Source organism: Protopterus annectens, chromosome 10.part0, assembly GCF_019279795.1.
Source record: "Protopterus annectens isolate FY-2018-M chromosome 10.part0, PAN1.0, whole genome shotgun sequence".
Lineage (NCBI taxonomy): Eukaryota > Metazoa > Chordata > Ceratodontiformes > Protopteridae > Protopterus > Protopterus annectens.
Window position 1 is genome coordinate 1,153,474,040 of NC_056744.1, and position 18,979 is coordinate 1,153,493,018.

At 38.1% G+C, this 18,979-nt stretch overlaps 1 protein-coding gene across 5 annotated transcripts in view; it reads left to right on the forward strand.

Annotated features, from left to right (window-relative positions):
* LOC122813528 (elongation of very long chain fatty acids protein 4-like) overlaps positions 1 to 18,979 on the forward strand; it is a 442,023-nt gene that overhangs the window by 155,352 nt on the left and 267,692 nt on the right. For 4 of the 5 annotated variants that reach the window (XM_044085895.1, XM_044085898.1, XM_044085900.1 and 1 more), the window contains exon 5: positions 11,104 to 11,160. The exons of the other annotated variant lie outside the window; for it this stretch is intronic. In XM_044085895.1, coding sequence (XP_043941830.1) covers positions 11,104 to 11,160 — 57 coding nt within the window. The remainder of the gene's footprint in view (positions 1 to 11,103; positions 11,161 to 18,979) is intronic. 5 annotated transcript variants of the gene reach the window in all.

Here is an 18,979-nt window from a genome sequence, read left to right on the forward strand (position 1 = left end):
GAATAGCTTTGTAAATAAAAAACATTTCTAGTACCTTTTTTGAGTAGATTCAGCTGGGATTACAACTCTACAGTTTAGAAAAGCTGATATGGTTCATTTTAGAGTCCAGCAGCTGAAATCTGATGTCTTTTTCGTCGTAGAGTGTCGCGTGATGATGATGTAAGTTCAAAGGTCACACCTTTCCTGTTTTCACAAAGTAAATCATTTGGGAAGATGCTGAGTGAAACAAATGGCTGTACTGAACTCGAGACATTAAATACGTGAAGCTTTTTGCATTCTAGCAAGAAAATCGTCTTGAGGACAGAGTTAGCAAGATTTACATCTGTTTATGGAGCGAAAAGGAAACTAAACATGCACAATCATTGAGATGAAGGTAAAAAAAGAAACTGTTATATCAGGGACTTGTGAAATATCAAAACTGACAATACCTACCCTATTAATGGATACAGTAAATAAGACAGTATGCTTTAAAACACATATACTCAGTTATAAGTATAAAATATCAGTTTCTACATATTATTACTCCCATTACCATCATATTATAATAAATAACAAGTCAGAGTAAACTTGACAAATGTATTTACACTTCCCTCCATGTATTTCCCAGTGTGCAACACTATCAAGTTAAAAAAAAAGAAAAACCCATATTATTACTTTCAACTTCTATCAGCAGTTTTACTAAAAGGATCTAGTGCCTCTAAGATGTTAATAGCTTGGTATTATGTATATTTTAATGTGCATAAGGGCACATATAAAATACACAAGCTGTTGACAATACACTAGTTACAGTTAGTATTTATACAAGGTGCCACTCCAACAATCAGTAACTAGATCATGACTGAACCGCTTGTTTTCATATAAGCCTTTATATATGTATGTATATATATATATATATATATATATATATATCTATACACACACACACACACACACACACACAGTAGAAGAAGCTTTTTTACCTTTAAGGTAGTATTTGTTCATTTGGGTTCGAAGTATTTAGATACATTCTGTCAGATGAGTAAGGTTACAAGTGACAATAAAAAAAAAATTACTTTCGTTTTATTTTTTACTTGGAATTTTTATCATTTGTGAATTAATTGCCATTGATAGCTTATCTTTTCAGACTAGGTAATGAAATGTCCATATCTTCTAATTTAGCCAACAGTTTATTCTTCCTGACAAACTCTGCTGCTTCTTCGAGGTTGTTGAATATGTTTTGTCCATCTGAGAGAGTAATTAAAATTTTTGCAGGGAACAAGATCTGATCTTTTATGTCAGCTTTCTTTAAGCTTTTGATGAGGGACACATTCTTTCCTTTTTGTTATTGTACTGGAGGTGCAGTCATTATCAAACCTTATATTTTCCCCTCAAATTGTATTGGATTTCCTGACCAAGCTGTTCTTAATACTAAGTTCTTGTCCTGTGTGGATAAGAATTTAACTATAATAGAGCTGACTGCATGAGATTTTTAGAAGCAGATGTGCTTGTTAAAGACCTGTGGGCTCTCTCGATCCCAAATGAGAGACACACACAGGAACGTTTAATATTTTGGACAGCCATTCATTTAAAAACTGGACCATGTTATTTCCTTCCATCTTCTCAGGTACCCCATATATTTTGACATTGTTCCTGCTTGATCTGGACTCCTGGTCTTCGACTTTCTCAAGTAAATGATTATTCTGTTTTAGAAGGAAATCAATTTGGGTGTCATTTTCCATTTGTCTCCCATCAATGTCATTTACAGTTTTCTCTATGGCTGCTATTTGTTCTGAATGTTTGGTTATCATTTCCTTCAGGTCCTCTGTTTGTTTCTTACTTTCCTTTTTCATGTTCTCCATAATCTTTTCTAAATTATCCATCTTCACTGAGAGGTCCTGGATGTTAGAAATTATTGTGTGAAGTTCCTTTTTCATGGAACTGTCCTGAGGAGAGGCTCTTGTGTGACTCATAGTTTTGTCCAGTTTTACAGAGCTGCAGTACTTCTGACAGGAAATTTCTTGATACAAACTCTGAAAGTTTAATTTCTTCTTTGTAGATAGTCCACAGTACCAAGAGGTATAACTTGTGAAGAAAAATTATTTAGGTTAGAACCAAAAAATCCTGTCAGAAACAATCTTTAGAGACAGAGCATCAGAGAAGTGCTGCTAACACTTAGGCATCTTGGCCAGACCCACCCCCCCCGAACATGCATTTTCTGAACAATACAAAATTTGAAATTCTGTCTGCCATTTATTGACTGACAGCTTACCAGAAAATCGAAACTTTTACCAAGGGACAAGACAAAATATGAGACAAAATCAGGAACATTTGAGATGTATGGTCCAAACTTTGAAGGAAAGGTTGAAGAAAATGAAAGATGAATATGTGGAAGTCTGGCTGCTGTGCTTCTTACATTTGCTTGTAGCATGCATGTCCTCCCTGCGGTTGAGTGGCGTTCGAAAGACATGCGTGAATGGGCGTGCCTTCGTTGAAGGTTGGGTGTTGAGCTGGCGCCTCAGCACCATAAAAATCTACTGCCAATCATTAGCGGATCGGACTTCCGCTGTGGCGACCCCTAACCAGGAAAAGCCGAAAGAACAACAACAATATTCCTGAAGATTATCTTAGTTTTATCTCCCACAAAACATTTTAAGTCAAGAAGGGTGAGATCCATATCTGACTTGTGTTTGAATAATTCTCAATACAACAATGCACAGAGAGAACAATGATTTCAAAAACAGAGGTTTTGTAAGTATCTAAAACTGAGACATTCTTCACCTTTTGATGACATTAACATGGTGAACTCAAATGTATTCCTACATGAGTGAATGTTTTGTCAGATAACATGGCCATCAGTGATGTGTAACATTTGTGAAGAGGAATGATAGTCAAATCAGAACAAAAGACACAGAGACTAAACTAGTCTGTGAAACTGAAAAAGAAAATCAGAAGTTCCAACATATTTGTTACCAGGGATAGTTTGTACAGCTGTACAAGTGGCAGTTGATAGCTATACCTTTGACTGTGGTGGCAAATGATTGTGAAGAACCCTTTCCAGTCAGTGTTGAGACAAAAAAAAAAAACAGGCATATTTCAGGATATTCAGATTTGCCTTTTAACATTTTAGGTAGAATTTTAATACAATAAAAAACATAGCCCTATTTTTCTAAGACACTGTGTCGGGGCAAAACATTTTGCCTGGAAATGAGCAAGACTGCTGTTTAGTTTCACTGAGTGCTTGATACTATACTCTGACTAGGACAGAGATGGCAAGGAAACCATGAAATGTTAACAAGAAGCTAATGTCCGATTGTGTGATAAATGCTGCATGGTGAAAAATGTATATAGTTCAAAGCTTTCAAAATGCATGGTATTAAAACAAATCTGTTCCTGCAAGTAAGTTTTGTATAGGACATCATAAGCATATTACGGGGAGGGGGTTGTGTTATGTTTGCTATAAAATGGTTAATCCTAACTGGATTACATGAGTAACACTTTTTTTATTTTTGATTCCAAATGTCTGCCTACTATTAGCTCTCATGCCGGCCTGTTGGCTTATTCATTTCTTGCAGAGTAAGCATCGTTTTTGCCTTTCATCACTTTTGTGGTTTATGAGCTAACTACATTCAAGCATAATTGAAACCTTTTTCTGATATATGGATATAGCCCCCCCCCCCCCCCCACACACACACACACACACACACACACACACTGGTTGACATTAACACCTGGCCACTACAGTTCCATCCAGTTGTGCTTGTGTGCTCCACATGTATGTACTGAGGGTTGCAATCACCAGCTTAGTAGAATCAAGTCCATGTCCCTAGTCAGCACATTTTGGGTGCCAGGCAACACTGTGCTTGCTCAGTGTCAAGGCATGGGCTGGAACCACCAATGCCTTCCTTTTAGGTTGAGTAACTCAATGCCTGCCACTTATTCTTACCTTTCTCCCACCAGTCACTGAGCCACTTTATTTATTTGCATTCTGCTTTGCACTACCGACTAAAACAGCATATTTAATAAGTAACATACAACGATTACTGCAGAGGGATAAAGCCCTAACTGTGTCTCAGATTACCCACATAATAAAACTTGGGTTGCTTGGACAAAGTCTGGGCTTTACCCTCCCTATGACACAACTGGCTGATTGACATTAATAACAGTAAACAGTCTGCTGTGAAATACGTTAAGTGGCTATCCAGTTAATGGTGGTTCTCAGCGTCTCCCTTATGTTAACTATCTGTTATATCTGCAAAGTTCTCTTAATATGCCAGCTAATAAACCACACACACACACACACACACACACACACACACACACACTTCATTGCCAATGCTGCTAGGTCTTGAAATGTGGATTTCTTATCAAGGCTGTTAATAATTTAAGATGCTTTTGAAGTCTAGTATGTGACACTGCTCTCCAGTCCTCTCCAGCTACTTTTCTGTCATACCCCTGCCTCATTTTTCCAAACCCATTCTTTTCTTCTGAATGTCCTTTCCATAAAGTCTGATGAATATTACATTAATTTAGCTTAGATTCTTCTTCTTCCTTGCTTCTTGTATATCTAATCTCTTTCACCTTCTGTATACAACACATTTATTGCTACTGCCTATTGCTTTAATATGTACGCTATATTTTTTTCACTGCCACTAGGCTGCTTTATGTGTGTATGTTCTGCCTATGCCACCAACTAAAACATCATAGTTACTGAGGCATTTGCTGTGCTTTGTAAGTAGCAATATTATGAAATGAAATGTTCAGTGTTGCTCTTGTTTTTGGAGAGTTTATATATCATTAAAGATATGCCAAGCACCTAAGTACAGTTGTCACTGTGTAAATATTCTACACACAAAGCCCTTCAGCTCTTGCTAATTTTTGGTTGGTGTATGTTTTCTTTACTGTCATAATACTGTCTGCATATTCCTGTGTGTCTGCTCATTTCTCTAGTTGCAAAAGGTATGCCTGTTTAAAAGGGTGGTATTCATAGTCTTGGACTTTACAGTACATAGCAGTTAACCATAAAGAGACAGATATGTGTATATGTAAATAAAATATGTGCAAGTTATTCATGCTGAATAAGGAAAGGCAGAGACATTTTGAAAAACATGCTTACTTATGGCAAAATAAAGTACCTAAAATGAAGCATTAAGCATGTATGAGGTGCTATGTGAAAGCCCTAGGCCTCGTATTACTTCATATGTATTCATGTATTGTGGACGGATGTGGCTGTACACAGTCATGCTAGAAAGACCTAAGGCAAGTGATGGAGTGCACAGCTTTTATTATTAGTATTTAAAAAAATAAAGGAGTTTCAAATGTTTTATATGGTGGTGTCTTTATGTGGACACACTGTTGATTACTTTAAAGACTAGAAAGGGAGATAGGAAAGATTGAAAAAGGGGAGACACAATAAGGAGAGAGACGCAGCAAGAACACATCGAGGGTTGTGCTGCAGGAGGTGGGGTGCAATGTTTTTGGCAGGGGATAGACTCCCTATTTTTTCAAATAGTTTTTATAAAAGAGGGTAGAGTGGGTAGAAAATAGGTAAGAGGGTGTAGGAAAAAGAGAACAAGGGAAGAAAGAGTGACAAGGAATGGCACCAGCAGGAGTCTCCAATCCATAGAGCCTTAAAAGTTTCAAACAAGTCCTGAAGGCCCTGTTCAGTGAGCTTTGCCAGGCTGCCAAGTGCTGGGGTGCCCATGGGACCAGTGCCACCACCCCAAACCTGGATAGGCAGAGGATGACTGTTTTTAACCAGAGAGGTACTTGCCTAGGCTGCTCCTGAGGAATTTGGATCTATAAAAAAATTAACATAAATAGGAGTGAGAAAATACAAATTGAGAAAGGAATGCATAATTAAAATAAGAAAAACAGAGAAAAAGGGGAAGAAGAGAAAATATGCACAACAGATTCATACATCATGTTACAAAGCATTCAGTCTCTTACTTTAAAACATTTTTATGTTTATAAATCTTTACTGATGTAAAACAGAATATATATGGGAAGTGCTTATGCAGACGTGAGACTACTGATATGGGAATTGCTTATGTTTATGTGGGAAGACTGGTATGAGAAGTGCTTATGCATACTTGGGGAGAGAGTGTATTGCTATTGAGGTTTGGTGGGGTTTCATTTTGCAGTCTGCTACACAAACAAATGATCATACTTGTGCTTAATTTGCATTTATTTGCACTATTGTACTGAAAATATAAACAGTTACATCATATAAAATCAATGAATTCCAAAGGCATGCAGTAGGTGGATTGGACACTAAACTGGCAATTGTCATGAGTGTGCATGTGAGTGTGTGTTATGAAAGAACAGCCACAGCTGAGCTAGCCATCCAGTGGTGTGATACTTGGCTCTTAATTGAATGTCACTGTTGAAATGACACCCCAAACCCATGTGTAATAAATGGGAAAAGAGGTTGTGAATGCACGTATGCATGAAAGACAGAATATCGCAGTTATATATTGATATATCTTTTATACTTGGCTGCAGTAATGTACTGAAGGCACTGCAGTGCTTCAGTTACTATGCTTTATAAATTATTTCTTTATATACATTAATGAAAAATATTAAAGATAAAATAATGCACTTATATACTGACCTATCTCTTACACTTGGTTGCAGTAAAATACTGAATACACCGTAGTGGTTCAGTTACTGTCCTTTATACATTTTTTTTTACTGTTTTTTTTTTTTACTTTATTCATCATTACCAGCTTTTTCAAACAATGTAACTGTTCTTTCATAGTGATGCCGCTTGTATTCAATTTTCTTGTTTTGTGTGTAACACTCTGAATTGTGAGAATGTGTTCAGGCAGAAGATGTTCACACACAGAAAATGTTGCAATTCAAGGAGGTTTTCAGCTCCTTTGCTGCACAATAGTGTGCACTTTAATAGATTTTTGATGATTTACAATATATACATAAGTAATACAACTGGTCATTTTTGCTAAAGTATGTGCTTGTCATTCACTTGACACTGCAACTCACACCCCCTCCCCTGACTTCTACTCTGACTAGGGTGTGGTGCATGACTGAGAGTTCATTCATCTTGTACATGGAATTAATATTGTGGAAGAAATTACAATCTTATACAATTATTATACTAATAAATATTTTCTGGCATGCACAAACAAAATCCATTATTTATAAAAACTGTCTGCATGTAATTTAATTACTTCCTAAGGTAATGCAATACAAAATAAAATTATGTGGAAATGCAAATATTTTTTTCCCTTTCTGCATAAATGCATGAACAAGTAGTTGTAAGTATACTCTTACAGATGTATATTTGTGATTTACAGACATATATATGTAGATTATTATTTTACTCCTATATGCATTACATTTGTATCTGTACAGGCAATTATGCTATCATTTAAGCAGTCTATATATCTGTATACAGATATATGTATACTTTCTTTTGCATCATTATTATTATTATGACATTATAGATACATATTTGCACTTACACTTATTTATTTCTTCTAACAAATTCCTTCAATTTTGCAACCCTCTTAAAGTTTATTTTTTAATCCCCCCTTTCAAAAATAATACGTGCTATAGAACTTTGGCCTTCTCATCATTACTTGGCCAATCCACTCAGCCAGCTGGTTAGGCATACGCTTCTGTAGGTTGTTGTACCTGTGACGGCATTGGTTGCTGGAATTGGTGATCCCGATCTGGGATGTCTTATCTTTTTCCATCAGAACCATGGATGCATGTCCAGATCTTATCCAAGTATGACTCGCTATGAGCCACAGTCTCCTCATCTGACCAAATCAGAGCGCAGCCCCGTGCCTTCAAAAAGGCTGTCATCATATGAAGTTCCAAAACCAGAATGAAGAAATTGTAGGCAGGGCTGTGATTCACAGGTTTACAGCCACTCCCTCTGTGGTGTGATATGACCTTAAACAAACCCAGTTAACCAGCAGGAACATTAGACCAGGTACTATTGTTACTGACAAGTTTGGTTTAACCAAAAATGCTTTGTCATATGCATTTTTTTAATGAATTCATTCACATTTCTTTGTTATGGCTTAGAAAAAACAGTATGTGATCAGCATTTTTGTTTATATTACTTAAAGTTTCTACTGATGCTGGGCATTGCATTAGCTACTTTATTTGGAGTATTACATCTGAATTGCATTTGTACATACCTCATGCAGTAGAGCAGCGTTATTGTTTTGTTTTGGGTGGTTTGTTTTTGCACAAAATAAAATTCCTGTGTCTGTGTCAATTTCTATTAAAGGTTGAGTGCTTTGAGGTACTTAAGTGTGTCAGATGATGTTAGGTGGACAGGAGCTCTCATGCATGTGCCGCTATTGTGCTTTATCTAAACTTATTCAACTTTGAGCATATCTGAGGCTATCTTTACATTCCAGTGGCATGCTGGGGACTGCAGAACACTGCCGCAGACTCTGCCCCAGCAAGCTTATATCAGCCCGAGGCCATGTTCATGAGAATATTTTACATGCATAAGTGGCCATACATGTTCACATAATTACTGCAGTTCATAGTGGTGAAAGTAAAAGGGCCTAATCTGCATATAAAACTTATAAATGGGCCCTGATTTACATGAAGTAGTTTAATACCACCTTATTAACATGTGATAACTCGAGTTAAAATGGCAAATGACTTCGGAAACCACAGATATTTTAAAGTAAGAACAAATTATCGAAATATTCGAAATTAATATGAAGCACTTCAAAAATGATGTAAAATTAGTGAGTTCTGTTCAAGAATGTGTCACTGATATGATGGGCGTATTACAGTGGTTTTAGCGAATATTGTAAAGCTGTCATTTGTAAGTGATCAGTGACAAAAATAATTTCCTTTGGTGTCGTGCAGTGATTGTGCATACATTGCAGAAATGCTGTGTTTTGAAGTACTGAAGTGGTAAGGATGTTTTGTTGGATGAATATACATCTGTCTTTAGTTGGAGATTTGCGAGTGCCACAGTAGCACAGTAGATAGTGTCACCTTACAGCAAGAGGTTCCTCGGTTCAATTCTCGGCTGGGGTGCCTTCTCTGCAGAGTCTGTATGTCCTCACTGTGTTCACATGCATTTCCTCCGGGTGCTCTGTTTTCCTCCTGCATTCAAAAGGTATGCAGTAGCTAGATTTGACACTTTGAATTATCCATAGGTGTGAATGTGTATGTAAGTGTATGGTGTGAAAGGACTACCATGGCAGGGCTAGCCACCCATCTGTGTAAACCTTCGCACTAGATGATTGTCACTGTTTAAGTGACACCCTGACTCTCGTGCAAAAATGGGAAAAAGGGGTTGTGGCTCAATGGACTGAAGAATGCTAAAGGACAGTATTATGAATACAACAGAGTGGGAGGGAGTAGGGGAAGGATAACTCTGTTAAACAGATTGCTTTACTGTTCCGAATGTATTTATGATATTGCTGACATTACTAAGCACAACTTTACAGGCTGTATTGAGATTTTGTGTGTGTAGATAAATATGGGGTTTGTGTCACCTACCTTTTTATGAGAGTGATAGGCATGCTTTCATTGTTGTGTTGTTTGATGATTAGATCAAAAGTTTTCTGTGTATGACTGTGGCATATTTTCTTCATATGCAGTAATGATGCAAAACAAAGGATCAAGGCAGAGAAAGGGCAACTTTAGCCATGAGTAAAACCGCATCCTCATGGCAGCCCTTAGAATATAGGGTAAATGTTTGTTTGGTAAAGGGGGGCCCAACAAGCTGAAAGGATAGAAGCCTGGGATCAAGTTGTCTTGGACATAAATACAGAGCAAGAAGAGGGCAAATGATATAGTTGGATGTGCCAGATGCAAGGCAAGGCAGAATGCAATTGCCTGTAGCAGTACTGCGGTTGCCTGCTACAATTATTCCATTAACATCAGATGAGGAATACTTCCTTTCCATCCATGGGGATGACTGTGACACAGAAGATAATGACACTGGAATAATCAGGTGGTGTTAACATTAGCTGTTACCAACAATACTCGTCTGCTCAGGAAGGGTAGTTAAAAGCAATAATCTATGTTATGTAAAGAATGGAATTATTACATTAAACACTTGATAATTACAATTAATAGGTGAATATTCCACATTTGCATAGAATGACAATGAAGGCAGTGTGCAGAGTGGCAGCCTGAGGAAAGTGGCAACCATTCCCAAAGTTTAATGTAAGATCTCACTCCCCAAAACATGTTAGTAACTCTGCAGGATGTTACAGTGCATTACAAACACTCACTGACATCTCACACACACTTCTGCAGGAGGAAAACCCATTTACCACTACACCAGCATCTCCCAACCCAGATGAGGACTTTCAGGATAATGGCAGACATTCAGAGGTAACAATGTCCACAGTGACACTTTTACTAAAGGAAGCCAGGTGCAGGAACTTGTTACAGCTACCCCAAGAAAAACGAAAAACATTGGCTGCCCAACAACAAATGTGCTGTTTCCTTGTTAGGGCTCAAAGAGTCAGCTGGAAATTGTCAGAATCCTCAACGGTATTTGTGAGAATTTCCAGCACTACTTGGAAATGGCAAAGAGCAGGGAGAATGGTGTGATCACACTGATGCATACTATGATAGCAAACCAATTATCTGTGGCCACCTCATTATATACACTTCTTAAGACTTACCAGACTGGAGTCTTGGAATCAGAAGAGAACGAGGCACTCTCTGGACAAGTGGGGGGCATATCACATGAAACTACAAGTGCTTCTCAAGAAAGTATTGTAGTTAGTTGAGGGGGAGCAAGCACAACAGATTTCATTCAGGCCAGGTCAGCGTTCATCTGTACCTAGCAGAACATGTCACTCGAGGTTCCGATCACGGTCACCATTTTTAATGGCTGGGGTACAGTAAGCATCATGGTGATTTGTTAGGAGATTTGCATATGTACTGTGTATGTGTTTGACTATGAGATTTTTATTTTATTCATCCAAAATTTGACTGATATATGGAAAGCTGCTAAATTAATATGTTAAGTAGCAATATCTGGATTTTTTTTTGTTATAGTGTATGAAAGTTGTACTGTATATAATCTTACTGAATTTTTGCTAAACTTTGACTAGGCTACAGTTGAAAAGTCAGCAAATGTATGCATATTTGTTTTCTTTGCAGATGGCTCGGGTTTGCTGGTGGTTTTTCTTTTCCAAAGTGATCGAACTTTTAGATACAGTAAGTGAAATTCATTTATACACTCTCATTTGTATCGCCTCTAGGACCAAATAGGATTTATGTGCTTGGCAACTGTGTCTACCTGTGCATGTGTCTGACACTGTTGAATTTACTTACCTCAATTTGTGCTGGCTGAAATGTGGACACTGAATACCTCTTCAGCGTGAATACAGATATCCCAAAAATAAAAATCAAATCTCACAGACACATCTGAATAGTGTTAGGGATAAGGCTAATGTAAAGTGTGTGTCTTGTTTAGTGTTAAGGTCAGAGTTAGGGTTAGGGTTATCATTTGGGTTCCGGTTGGAGTTAGGGCTAGGGATAGGATTATCACACATTTATTTTTTATTTTATTTATTTATTTAAGTTTGATGACTGGGGAAGTCCACTGGGCCAAGAAGATCCTGTTTTCGGTGGAGGCCTGGGGAGAAAAGCTCCACAATAATTGCAAGTTACGTTTCACGTGTTAAAAAAGGACATAGTTCATACAGCTAATTAAACATTTACAAATAAGTTCCATGATATTTGCAATTGGCTTGTCACAATGTTACAAAAATGAAAAGACATAATTCATTACAGAAATTTCAACATTTATATAAAGTGAATATTTTTCTTAAACTCACTTGCAGGTTTAACATTTCAAAGTATATACCTACTAGCCATTAGTAGGTTAGGAAAATATTATGCATTGAGAGGGTAATAGTATATTTGAGATTGGAGAGTATAGTACAATAGATATTAGAGAGAAAATTAGTTTTTAGTAGGGGAGGGATTGTTTTGGGTGGGATGAAGTAATAGAAGTAGTCTGATGAGTCAGTGCAAAGTGGAATGGGGGGGGGTTACGTTGGAGCGTGGCAAGGGCATTCCCATTTGAAAGAAAGATGAGAGAGTAGCTGAGATTTGAAATTTGTATGGTTAGGTAGGTTGTGTAGGTGTGTGGGGAGAGAGTTCCACTGTTTAGCTAAGGAGTGGGACAGCAGTAGATTGCCTGGAGGTCATGCAGGTTTGTGGACCTGAAGGAGATTCTAGTGTTTGGATCTGAGTGAGCGGTTGGGAATGTAAGGTTTTAAGGAAGTAGTGAGAGCTGGGCAGTTGGCAGGTTTAAAGATGAGCTTGTGGGCAATGGTGAGTTGTAGGTAACTGAGGTAGTTGGGTAGTTCAAACCGGTTGAGGGTGAATAGGGAGCATCAGTGGTGGGATACATTTTTTGACTTGGTTGCAAATTTGGAGATCTTGTGGTAGCAGTATTCAAGTTTGGACCGAAGGCCAATATATAGATTGGTGAAAAGAAGGGCACCATACATAAGGGAGGGGGAGTAGGAAGGTGGATGCAAGAGTTTGATGGGTAGAGGGGCTTAGAAGACCTAACTTTTGGTGGATTTTCTTGATTGTGGAGTGGATGTGGGTGTCAAATTTTAGTTCTTTATCAATAATGATGCCAAGAGGCTTGGTGTTTGGAACAGTTTCACGGAGGGTGTTGTTTTGGCTCTGTATGGTGAATGTGGATTTGTCAGTGGAATTTTTGGTAGGGGAAAAAAGATTAGTTTGTTTTTTGCATTTAGTGCCAGATGGTTAGACTGCATCCAGGTTTCTGTTTTGGAGAAGGCTAGTTGGGTTTTTGCTAGGAGCTCAGATGGGGAGAAGGCTGAGCAGATGATTGTTGAGTCATCTGCATATTGGATAATAGATGAGTTTGGGATGGATTGGTGAAAGTTGTTAATGAATAGGTTGAAGAGAAGAGGGCCAAGAACAGAACCTTGTGGGACACCTGTGGGTGTGGAAAGGAAGGGGGAGTTTGAAGTTTTCCATTGGACAGCTTGTTGGCGGTTGGACAAGTAGCTGGAATACCAGGCGATGGTGGTGGGAGAGAGGTGTAGGCTGGAGAGTTGGGATAGAAGTAGGGTGTGTGAGATGGTGTCACAGGCCTTTGACAGATCTAGGAATAGTGTGGATACGAACTTGCCCGAGTCACATTTGAGGTTTATGGTTTCAAGAAAGGAAAGAAGAGCAGAAGAGCAGTCATGGTGCTGTGGCCAGGGCGGAAGCCATGTTGGGTAGGGGAGAGGAGATTGTTTAGTGTTAGGTGTGCCATGAGTTGTGCTTGTATTGTTTTCTCTAGTATTTTAGAAAGAGGGGAAAGGATGGCAACAGGCCTGAAGTTGGTGGTATCAGTATTTTTGCCACCTTTGTGGAGAGGGATGATGTAAGCATGGCACCAGATAAAAGGGACGTATGATTCTTGTATGGATCTATTTATATAAATAGAGATGGAATAGGCAATGCTGTCTGCAGATTGTTTGAGGAAGGTGGGTGGAAGGTTGTCGGGAGCATTGAGAAAGGGTTTGAGTTTGAGCAGAAGTCTTTTTATAGTGCTTGTGGGGATGAGCTTGAGGCAGAAGAATGTGGAGTAAGGTTGATGATTGGGGTGGTGGTTGGGGCAGGAGGGGGGGTGAGAGGCTGATAGTTTAGCTATGCAGTCTATGAATAATGAGTTGAACTGGCTGGCTGTTTCAACATTGGAGAGGTTGGGTTCTGGGCAGGGTTTTCTTTGTTGCCAGGATGCAGCATGGATGAGATGGGAGTCCCAGAATTTTTTGGGATTTGTTGAGTGCAAGGACTGGAGTTTGGAGTAGTGGACTTTGTGGTCTTTAATTATTAGTTATTTTGCGGAGTTTCGTAGTTGCTTATACTCTAGGAGAGTGTTAGAGTTTTTATGTTTTTGATATTGTTTCCATTTTTTGTCCTTTTGGTGCAAGGCTAATTTAGTATCTTTTGATAACCATGGGCAGGGATTGGTTTTGATGCATTTGGTTCATGGGGGTGGGCTTGCTGATTGAGAAGGGTTAGGAATGAGTGGTTAAAGTAGGAAATGGCATCATCTAGAGGAAAGTTTTTAGAGGGGACCAGTCAGTATGCTTTAAGCATTTGGAGAATGTTAGAGGGTTGAAAGAGGAGAGGTTGCGGGTTTGAATGTAATGATGTTGTTTATGCAATGGAGATGGGAGACGGCCGGTGAAGGCTGGTAGGTGATCGCTGAGAGGATCAGGTAATGTTCCAGTTTTGGGAATAAGGTTTTTGTGAGTTGTTAGGATCCAGTCAGTACCATCTTTATTTGGTCTGGTTGGAGATTGTATTAGTTGGGAGAAGTTGTACAGGTTGATTGTGTGTGGGACGGTGCTTCAGAGTTAATAGTATTCCAGTTGATGATGGTATCACTGAGTATACAGGTTTCATTTTTATATATTGGAGGAGAACCAGGACAGGATGTTTTCAAAGAGTTTTGATATGATCACCAGGGGGAATATAGAGGGCAGTGATACATATGGACTTGTGGTTGTTTATTTTTACTAAACCTATTATAATTACAGCATTGGCAAAGGTTGGTATTTTATTGGAGTAGGGAGTTATGGTATGGGAGGTATTATTGCTACTCCGCCTCCGTTTTTTGTGGGCTCTGTCGTTGCAAATGATTTGGAAACCTGGTGGTAGGATTCCGTTATCTTTTCTGTAGCTTTTCAGCCAGGTTTCAGAAATGGCAGTAATGTCAGGGTGGTTATGGGAGAGCCAGGCATGGAGGTTAGGGATTGTGTTTTTTAGGCTTTGTGCATTAAGTGTTGTAAGGTGAATGGAGTTTGAGTTTGTGGGTTGAGTGGAGGGATTGGTCAGATTGATGTTAGAGATGGGTCCGGGGTTGAGGTGGATGTCGCTGACTAGTGAGAGAGAGATGTGGCAGAGTAGAAGAGTGAGGCAGTGTGTTGGGCAAGGGTAGCTTGGGTTATGTGAGAGTAGTGATTTTCTGGTACCACATTTAAGAGGGGAGTACAAGGGGGGGTGGATTGGGAGCAGTTTTGGTTTGAAGAAATAGATTGGGTTAGAGGTAGCGAGTTCATGTGAGCTGGATGAGTAGGATGGGAAGTGAGGTTGATGGTAAGATGTAGTGGAGTGTGTGTAAGAGCTATGACAAGGGCTGGGAAAAAGTGTGAGATAGGTAAGAGGAGAGAGATTAGTAGGGCAAATGGGGTTATAGGGTGAGATGTTATATACAGCATTGTAGAAGGAGGGGGTGTTTGAGGTGATGTAGATCTACAGGTGGGTGAGGTTTGGCTTAGGTGTGTTGTGATTGGAGAGGTATTGAGTGGGGAGGAGTCAGGAGATGTATAAAAGTACAGGTATTGGGTGGAATTTGGGGGCAGGGTAGGGGAGCGGAGTGAGCCCGAAGGGCAAATGGAGTGGGTTACACCTTCCGGGAGGAGCAGCAGTTGCCAAACAGAAACCAATCAGTGAGAAGGTTAGCAACTACAGAAATAGGACAGCTTATCATTTTGGTTTGAATGTTACCTGTTTGTTTTTATCATTTATGCACCAATTGGGAGCTGCAGTTCACTGAGAAGTAGGAAAATAATGTAGTTATGCCAGGGGTTTTAGAAAGGGACATGCAGTAAGTGCACACTACTGAGGGACAGACAGAAACAAGAGTGTAGTTAGGCACAGGTTTTTAGTATATAAAGATGGTGCTGCAGCTCAGAGGAGGAATAAGTAAACTCTCAAGAGAAAGAGGGAGGGAATCAGGGTTGCCAGATTTGCAGACCCCCAGGTAGGGACAAAAAAAAAAAAAAGGTCTCTCACGACAAGTGAAGACCACAAAAAAAAAAAAAAAAAAAGGTCTTCGGAGACCCGGAGACTGAAGAGCAAAAAAAAAAAAAAAAAGGTCTTTAATGCGGAACACAGTTCCCCATTAAAGAACTGAGCTCACTCAGTAACTCTGCACTAAACACGGAGCTTCTCGTGTTTAGTGCATTGCAGTTTCGCATTAAACACGAGAAGCTCCGTGTTTAGCGATTTTTGATTGGCCTGTATACCGGCATATGGGCCAATCAAAAATCGCTAAACACGGAGCTTCTCGTGTTTAATGCGGAACACAAGAAGCTCCGTGTTTAGCAATTTTTGATTGGCCCATATACCAGGTATACGGGACAATCAAAAAAAAAACAAACAAAGCGGAGGCTGGCCGGGATTTAAACCGGCAGGGCGGGACTCGGGATCAGGCTGCTGATCTCGGGACAGTCCCGCCCAAATAGGGACGTCTGGCAACCCTGGAGGGAATAGACACATGAATAAACATACTGCCAGACCCACATTAGTACCTGACTATATTTAAAGCAAGAGTTCCATTTACATTATAAGTAATATTTACATAATTTTACATCATTTTAAGAAATCATTCTAGTGAGAACCACCACACAGTGTTATAGTAATACTCCCCCAGCTTGAATCCCTTGTTTTCAGGCTCTGTAGATGAGCTGTGAACCCTAGTTTGGACATTTGTATTATGGTAGGTTGAGCCTTCTCTGAATTACAGTAGGAATTTTAAAAGGCTGCAAAGAAAATTGTCATCTGCATAGTTTTGTGGTGCTATCTTGCTATTTATTCAGCCATAACAGTGGGACAAACTATCTAAGCAGTGTAAATTCTTGGCAAAGGAGGTAGTACTTTAATGTAGGCAATGCTCACTATATTGCAAAACATTGTCTTTCAGTAGTGGAATACCTGGTTTCTACTTTACTTTACTCAATTTTTAAGTAAAAAAAAGCAAACATGGGATTTTCTTCCCAGTCAAAGGTCTGTAATAATACTGCCCTTAGACCTGTCTCTGATACATCAATATATGCAATTAAAATCAGGAGAGGTCAATATATGTAATGAACATATTTATTTATTCATTTTGCAGAGGCACATGGTTATGAGCACAGTGAAACACTTTCTGCTGTAGCCACAAATTGAATAACTAAGCTCTGGTGGGCAGACTGGAAGGTGTAAGACCTTTCTGACCTGGACCTTCTATGAACATACAGTCAGGTGGAGACCTGACATCAAAGTCTGACAGTGTTACTGTCATGGCCTACTGTATATCTTCCTGATCTTTGTACCATACTGCAGTAAGAATGAAATATGGTAGATGCCCATAGAAAATCCCTGCTCTGAGGAATGCCTTTTACTCCGTATAGGAGAGCCATCGTGTTTAGGGAGCATTGCCTAAAACATGTACTGCAGCATAAACATGTCTACAGTAATTCAAAACAAACCAGTACTGGATGAAGTGTCTCTCAAGAAAAATCCTGTTAATATTCCAAAGCACAAAAGAGGCACACCACGATGATTCTTCAGGTTTTAATGAAAAATTAAAACATCAAACGAACAGCTGTAGAAAAGAGTGAGCGCTTTCACGTTTTAACAAACGCTTCTTCAGACTTAAAATACATCTAAATAATGTGTTCTTATATACTCACAGTTAATTGAATAATTGAGACAATTAAAATAATTCAAAATATATCACAGTCATCCCTTATTAAAGGTATATTGCTACATTAATAGCTTATATATTATATTATACTTTATCTTATAACTGTGTATATAATATTTTTATACAAAACATATCTATTAAAAATAGACATTTTAAAATGACAATAAATAACAATAATAGTATAAGAACATGTATATAAAAATAACTTCAAGGCAAAACTAAAAATTGGTATCCCACATTTAACTCTGTCATATAAAGCAAATTTAAATTCATCACTTGAGTGGTGTACCAAGATAATAAAATTATTAGACATGTACATATATACATCTATTTATAATAAAAGTATATGTATAAAAATATAGCATACATAAATTAAATTGACTTACTTACTATAAAACATAGATATTAGTGACTATAAGGTCTCCCTTTTAGAAAAGGTTTAAGTGTTATTTTTTCATTGAGGTTGTGGCCTCTGTGTGCTTGTAGCCTTAATATCCATTTATTTTCCTTCTCTTCAGTTAGATTCTTTATGTCACCTAGTCTATCCGTCTTGTTAACTAACTCAAGTACTTGAAAGGTGAATTTATGCTTGTATCCTAGACTCAATACATGTCTGGCTAAAGCATTCCTCTCATCCTCTCTATTTATGGCATATATATGCTTCCTGATTCTCTCTCGTAACGTTCTATTGGTTTTTCCTATATAAAATGATTTACATAATAGACACTTTGCCAAATATATCAGGTCTCTGGATCTACAATCAGCATATCTATCAAACTTAAAATTATTGCCATTGTCAGGATGTGTGAAACTATTTTCCTTTGCTATATAGCTACATTGATTACAGTGTCTGCATGGGAACGTACCTTTCCTTTGTGCTAAAGGAGCTGCCTTTATATTATTTTCATAGCAGAGTAACCTCTTAAGGGATTTCATGTTCTTATATGTGATATCAGGCCTATCACTTATAATATCTTTCAGCCTGTCATCTACCAATAACATTCCCCAATTATTGGTTAAAATATTTCTAATAGTATTATTCCTATTTGTAAAGGGTATCACTATTCTATTCTTAGCTGTTCCTATCTTAGTTCTTTTTGTCCTATTACCATCTCTACTAGTTCTATGTAGGAATGGTCTACCCCTACCCTCTCTTTCCAAGGAATTATCTTGAAAAACTTTATTCAATACTTGTTTATCATATCCTCTGTTTAAAAATTCTTCTCTTAGTGTCTCACATTGTTCTTGATGTCTCATATCATCTGTTATTTTTAGTTTTGCCTTGAAGTTATTTTTATATACATGTTCTTATACTATTATTGTTATTTATTGTCATTTTAAAATGTCTATTTTTAATAGATATGTTTTGTATAAAAATATTATATACACAGTTATAAGATAAAGTATAATATAATATGTAAGCTATTAATGTAGCAATATACCTTTAATAAGGGATGACTGTGATATATTTTGAATTATTTTAATTGTCTCAATTATTCAATTAACTGTGAGTATATA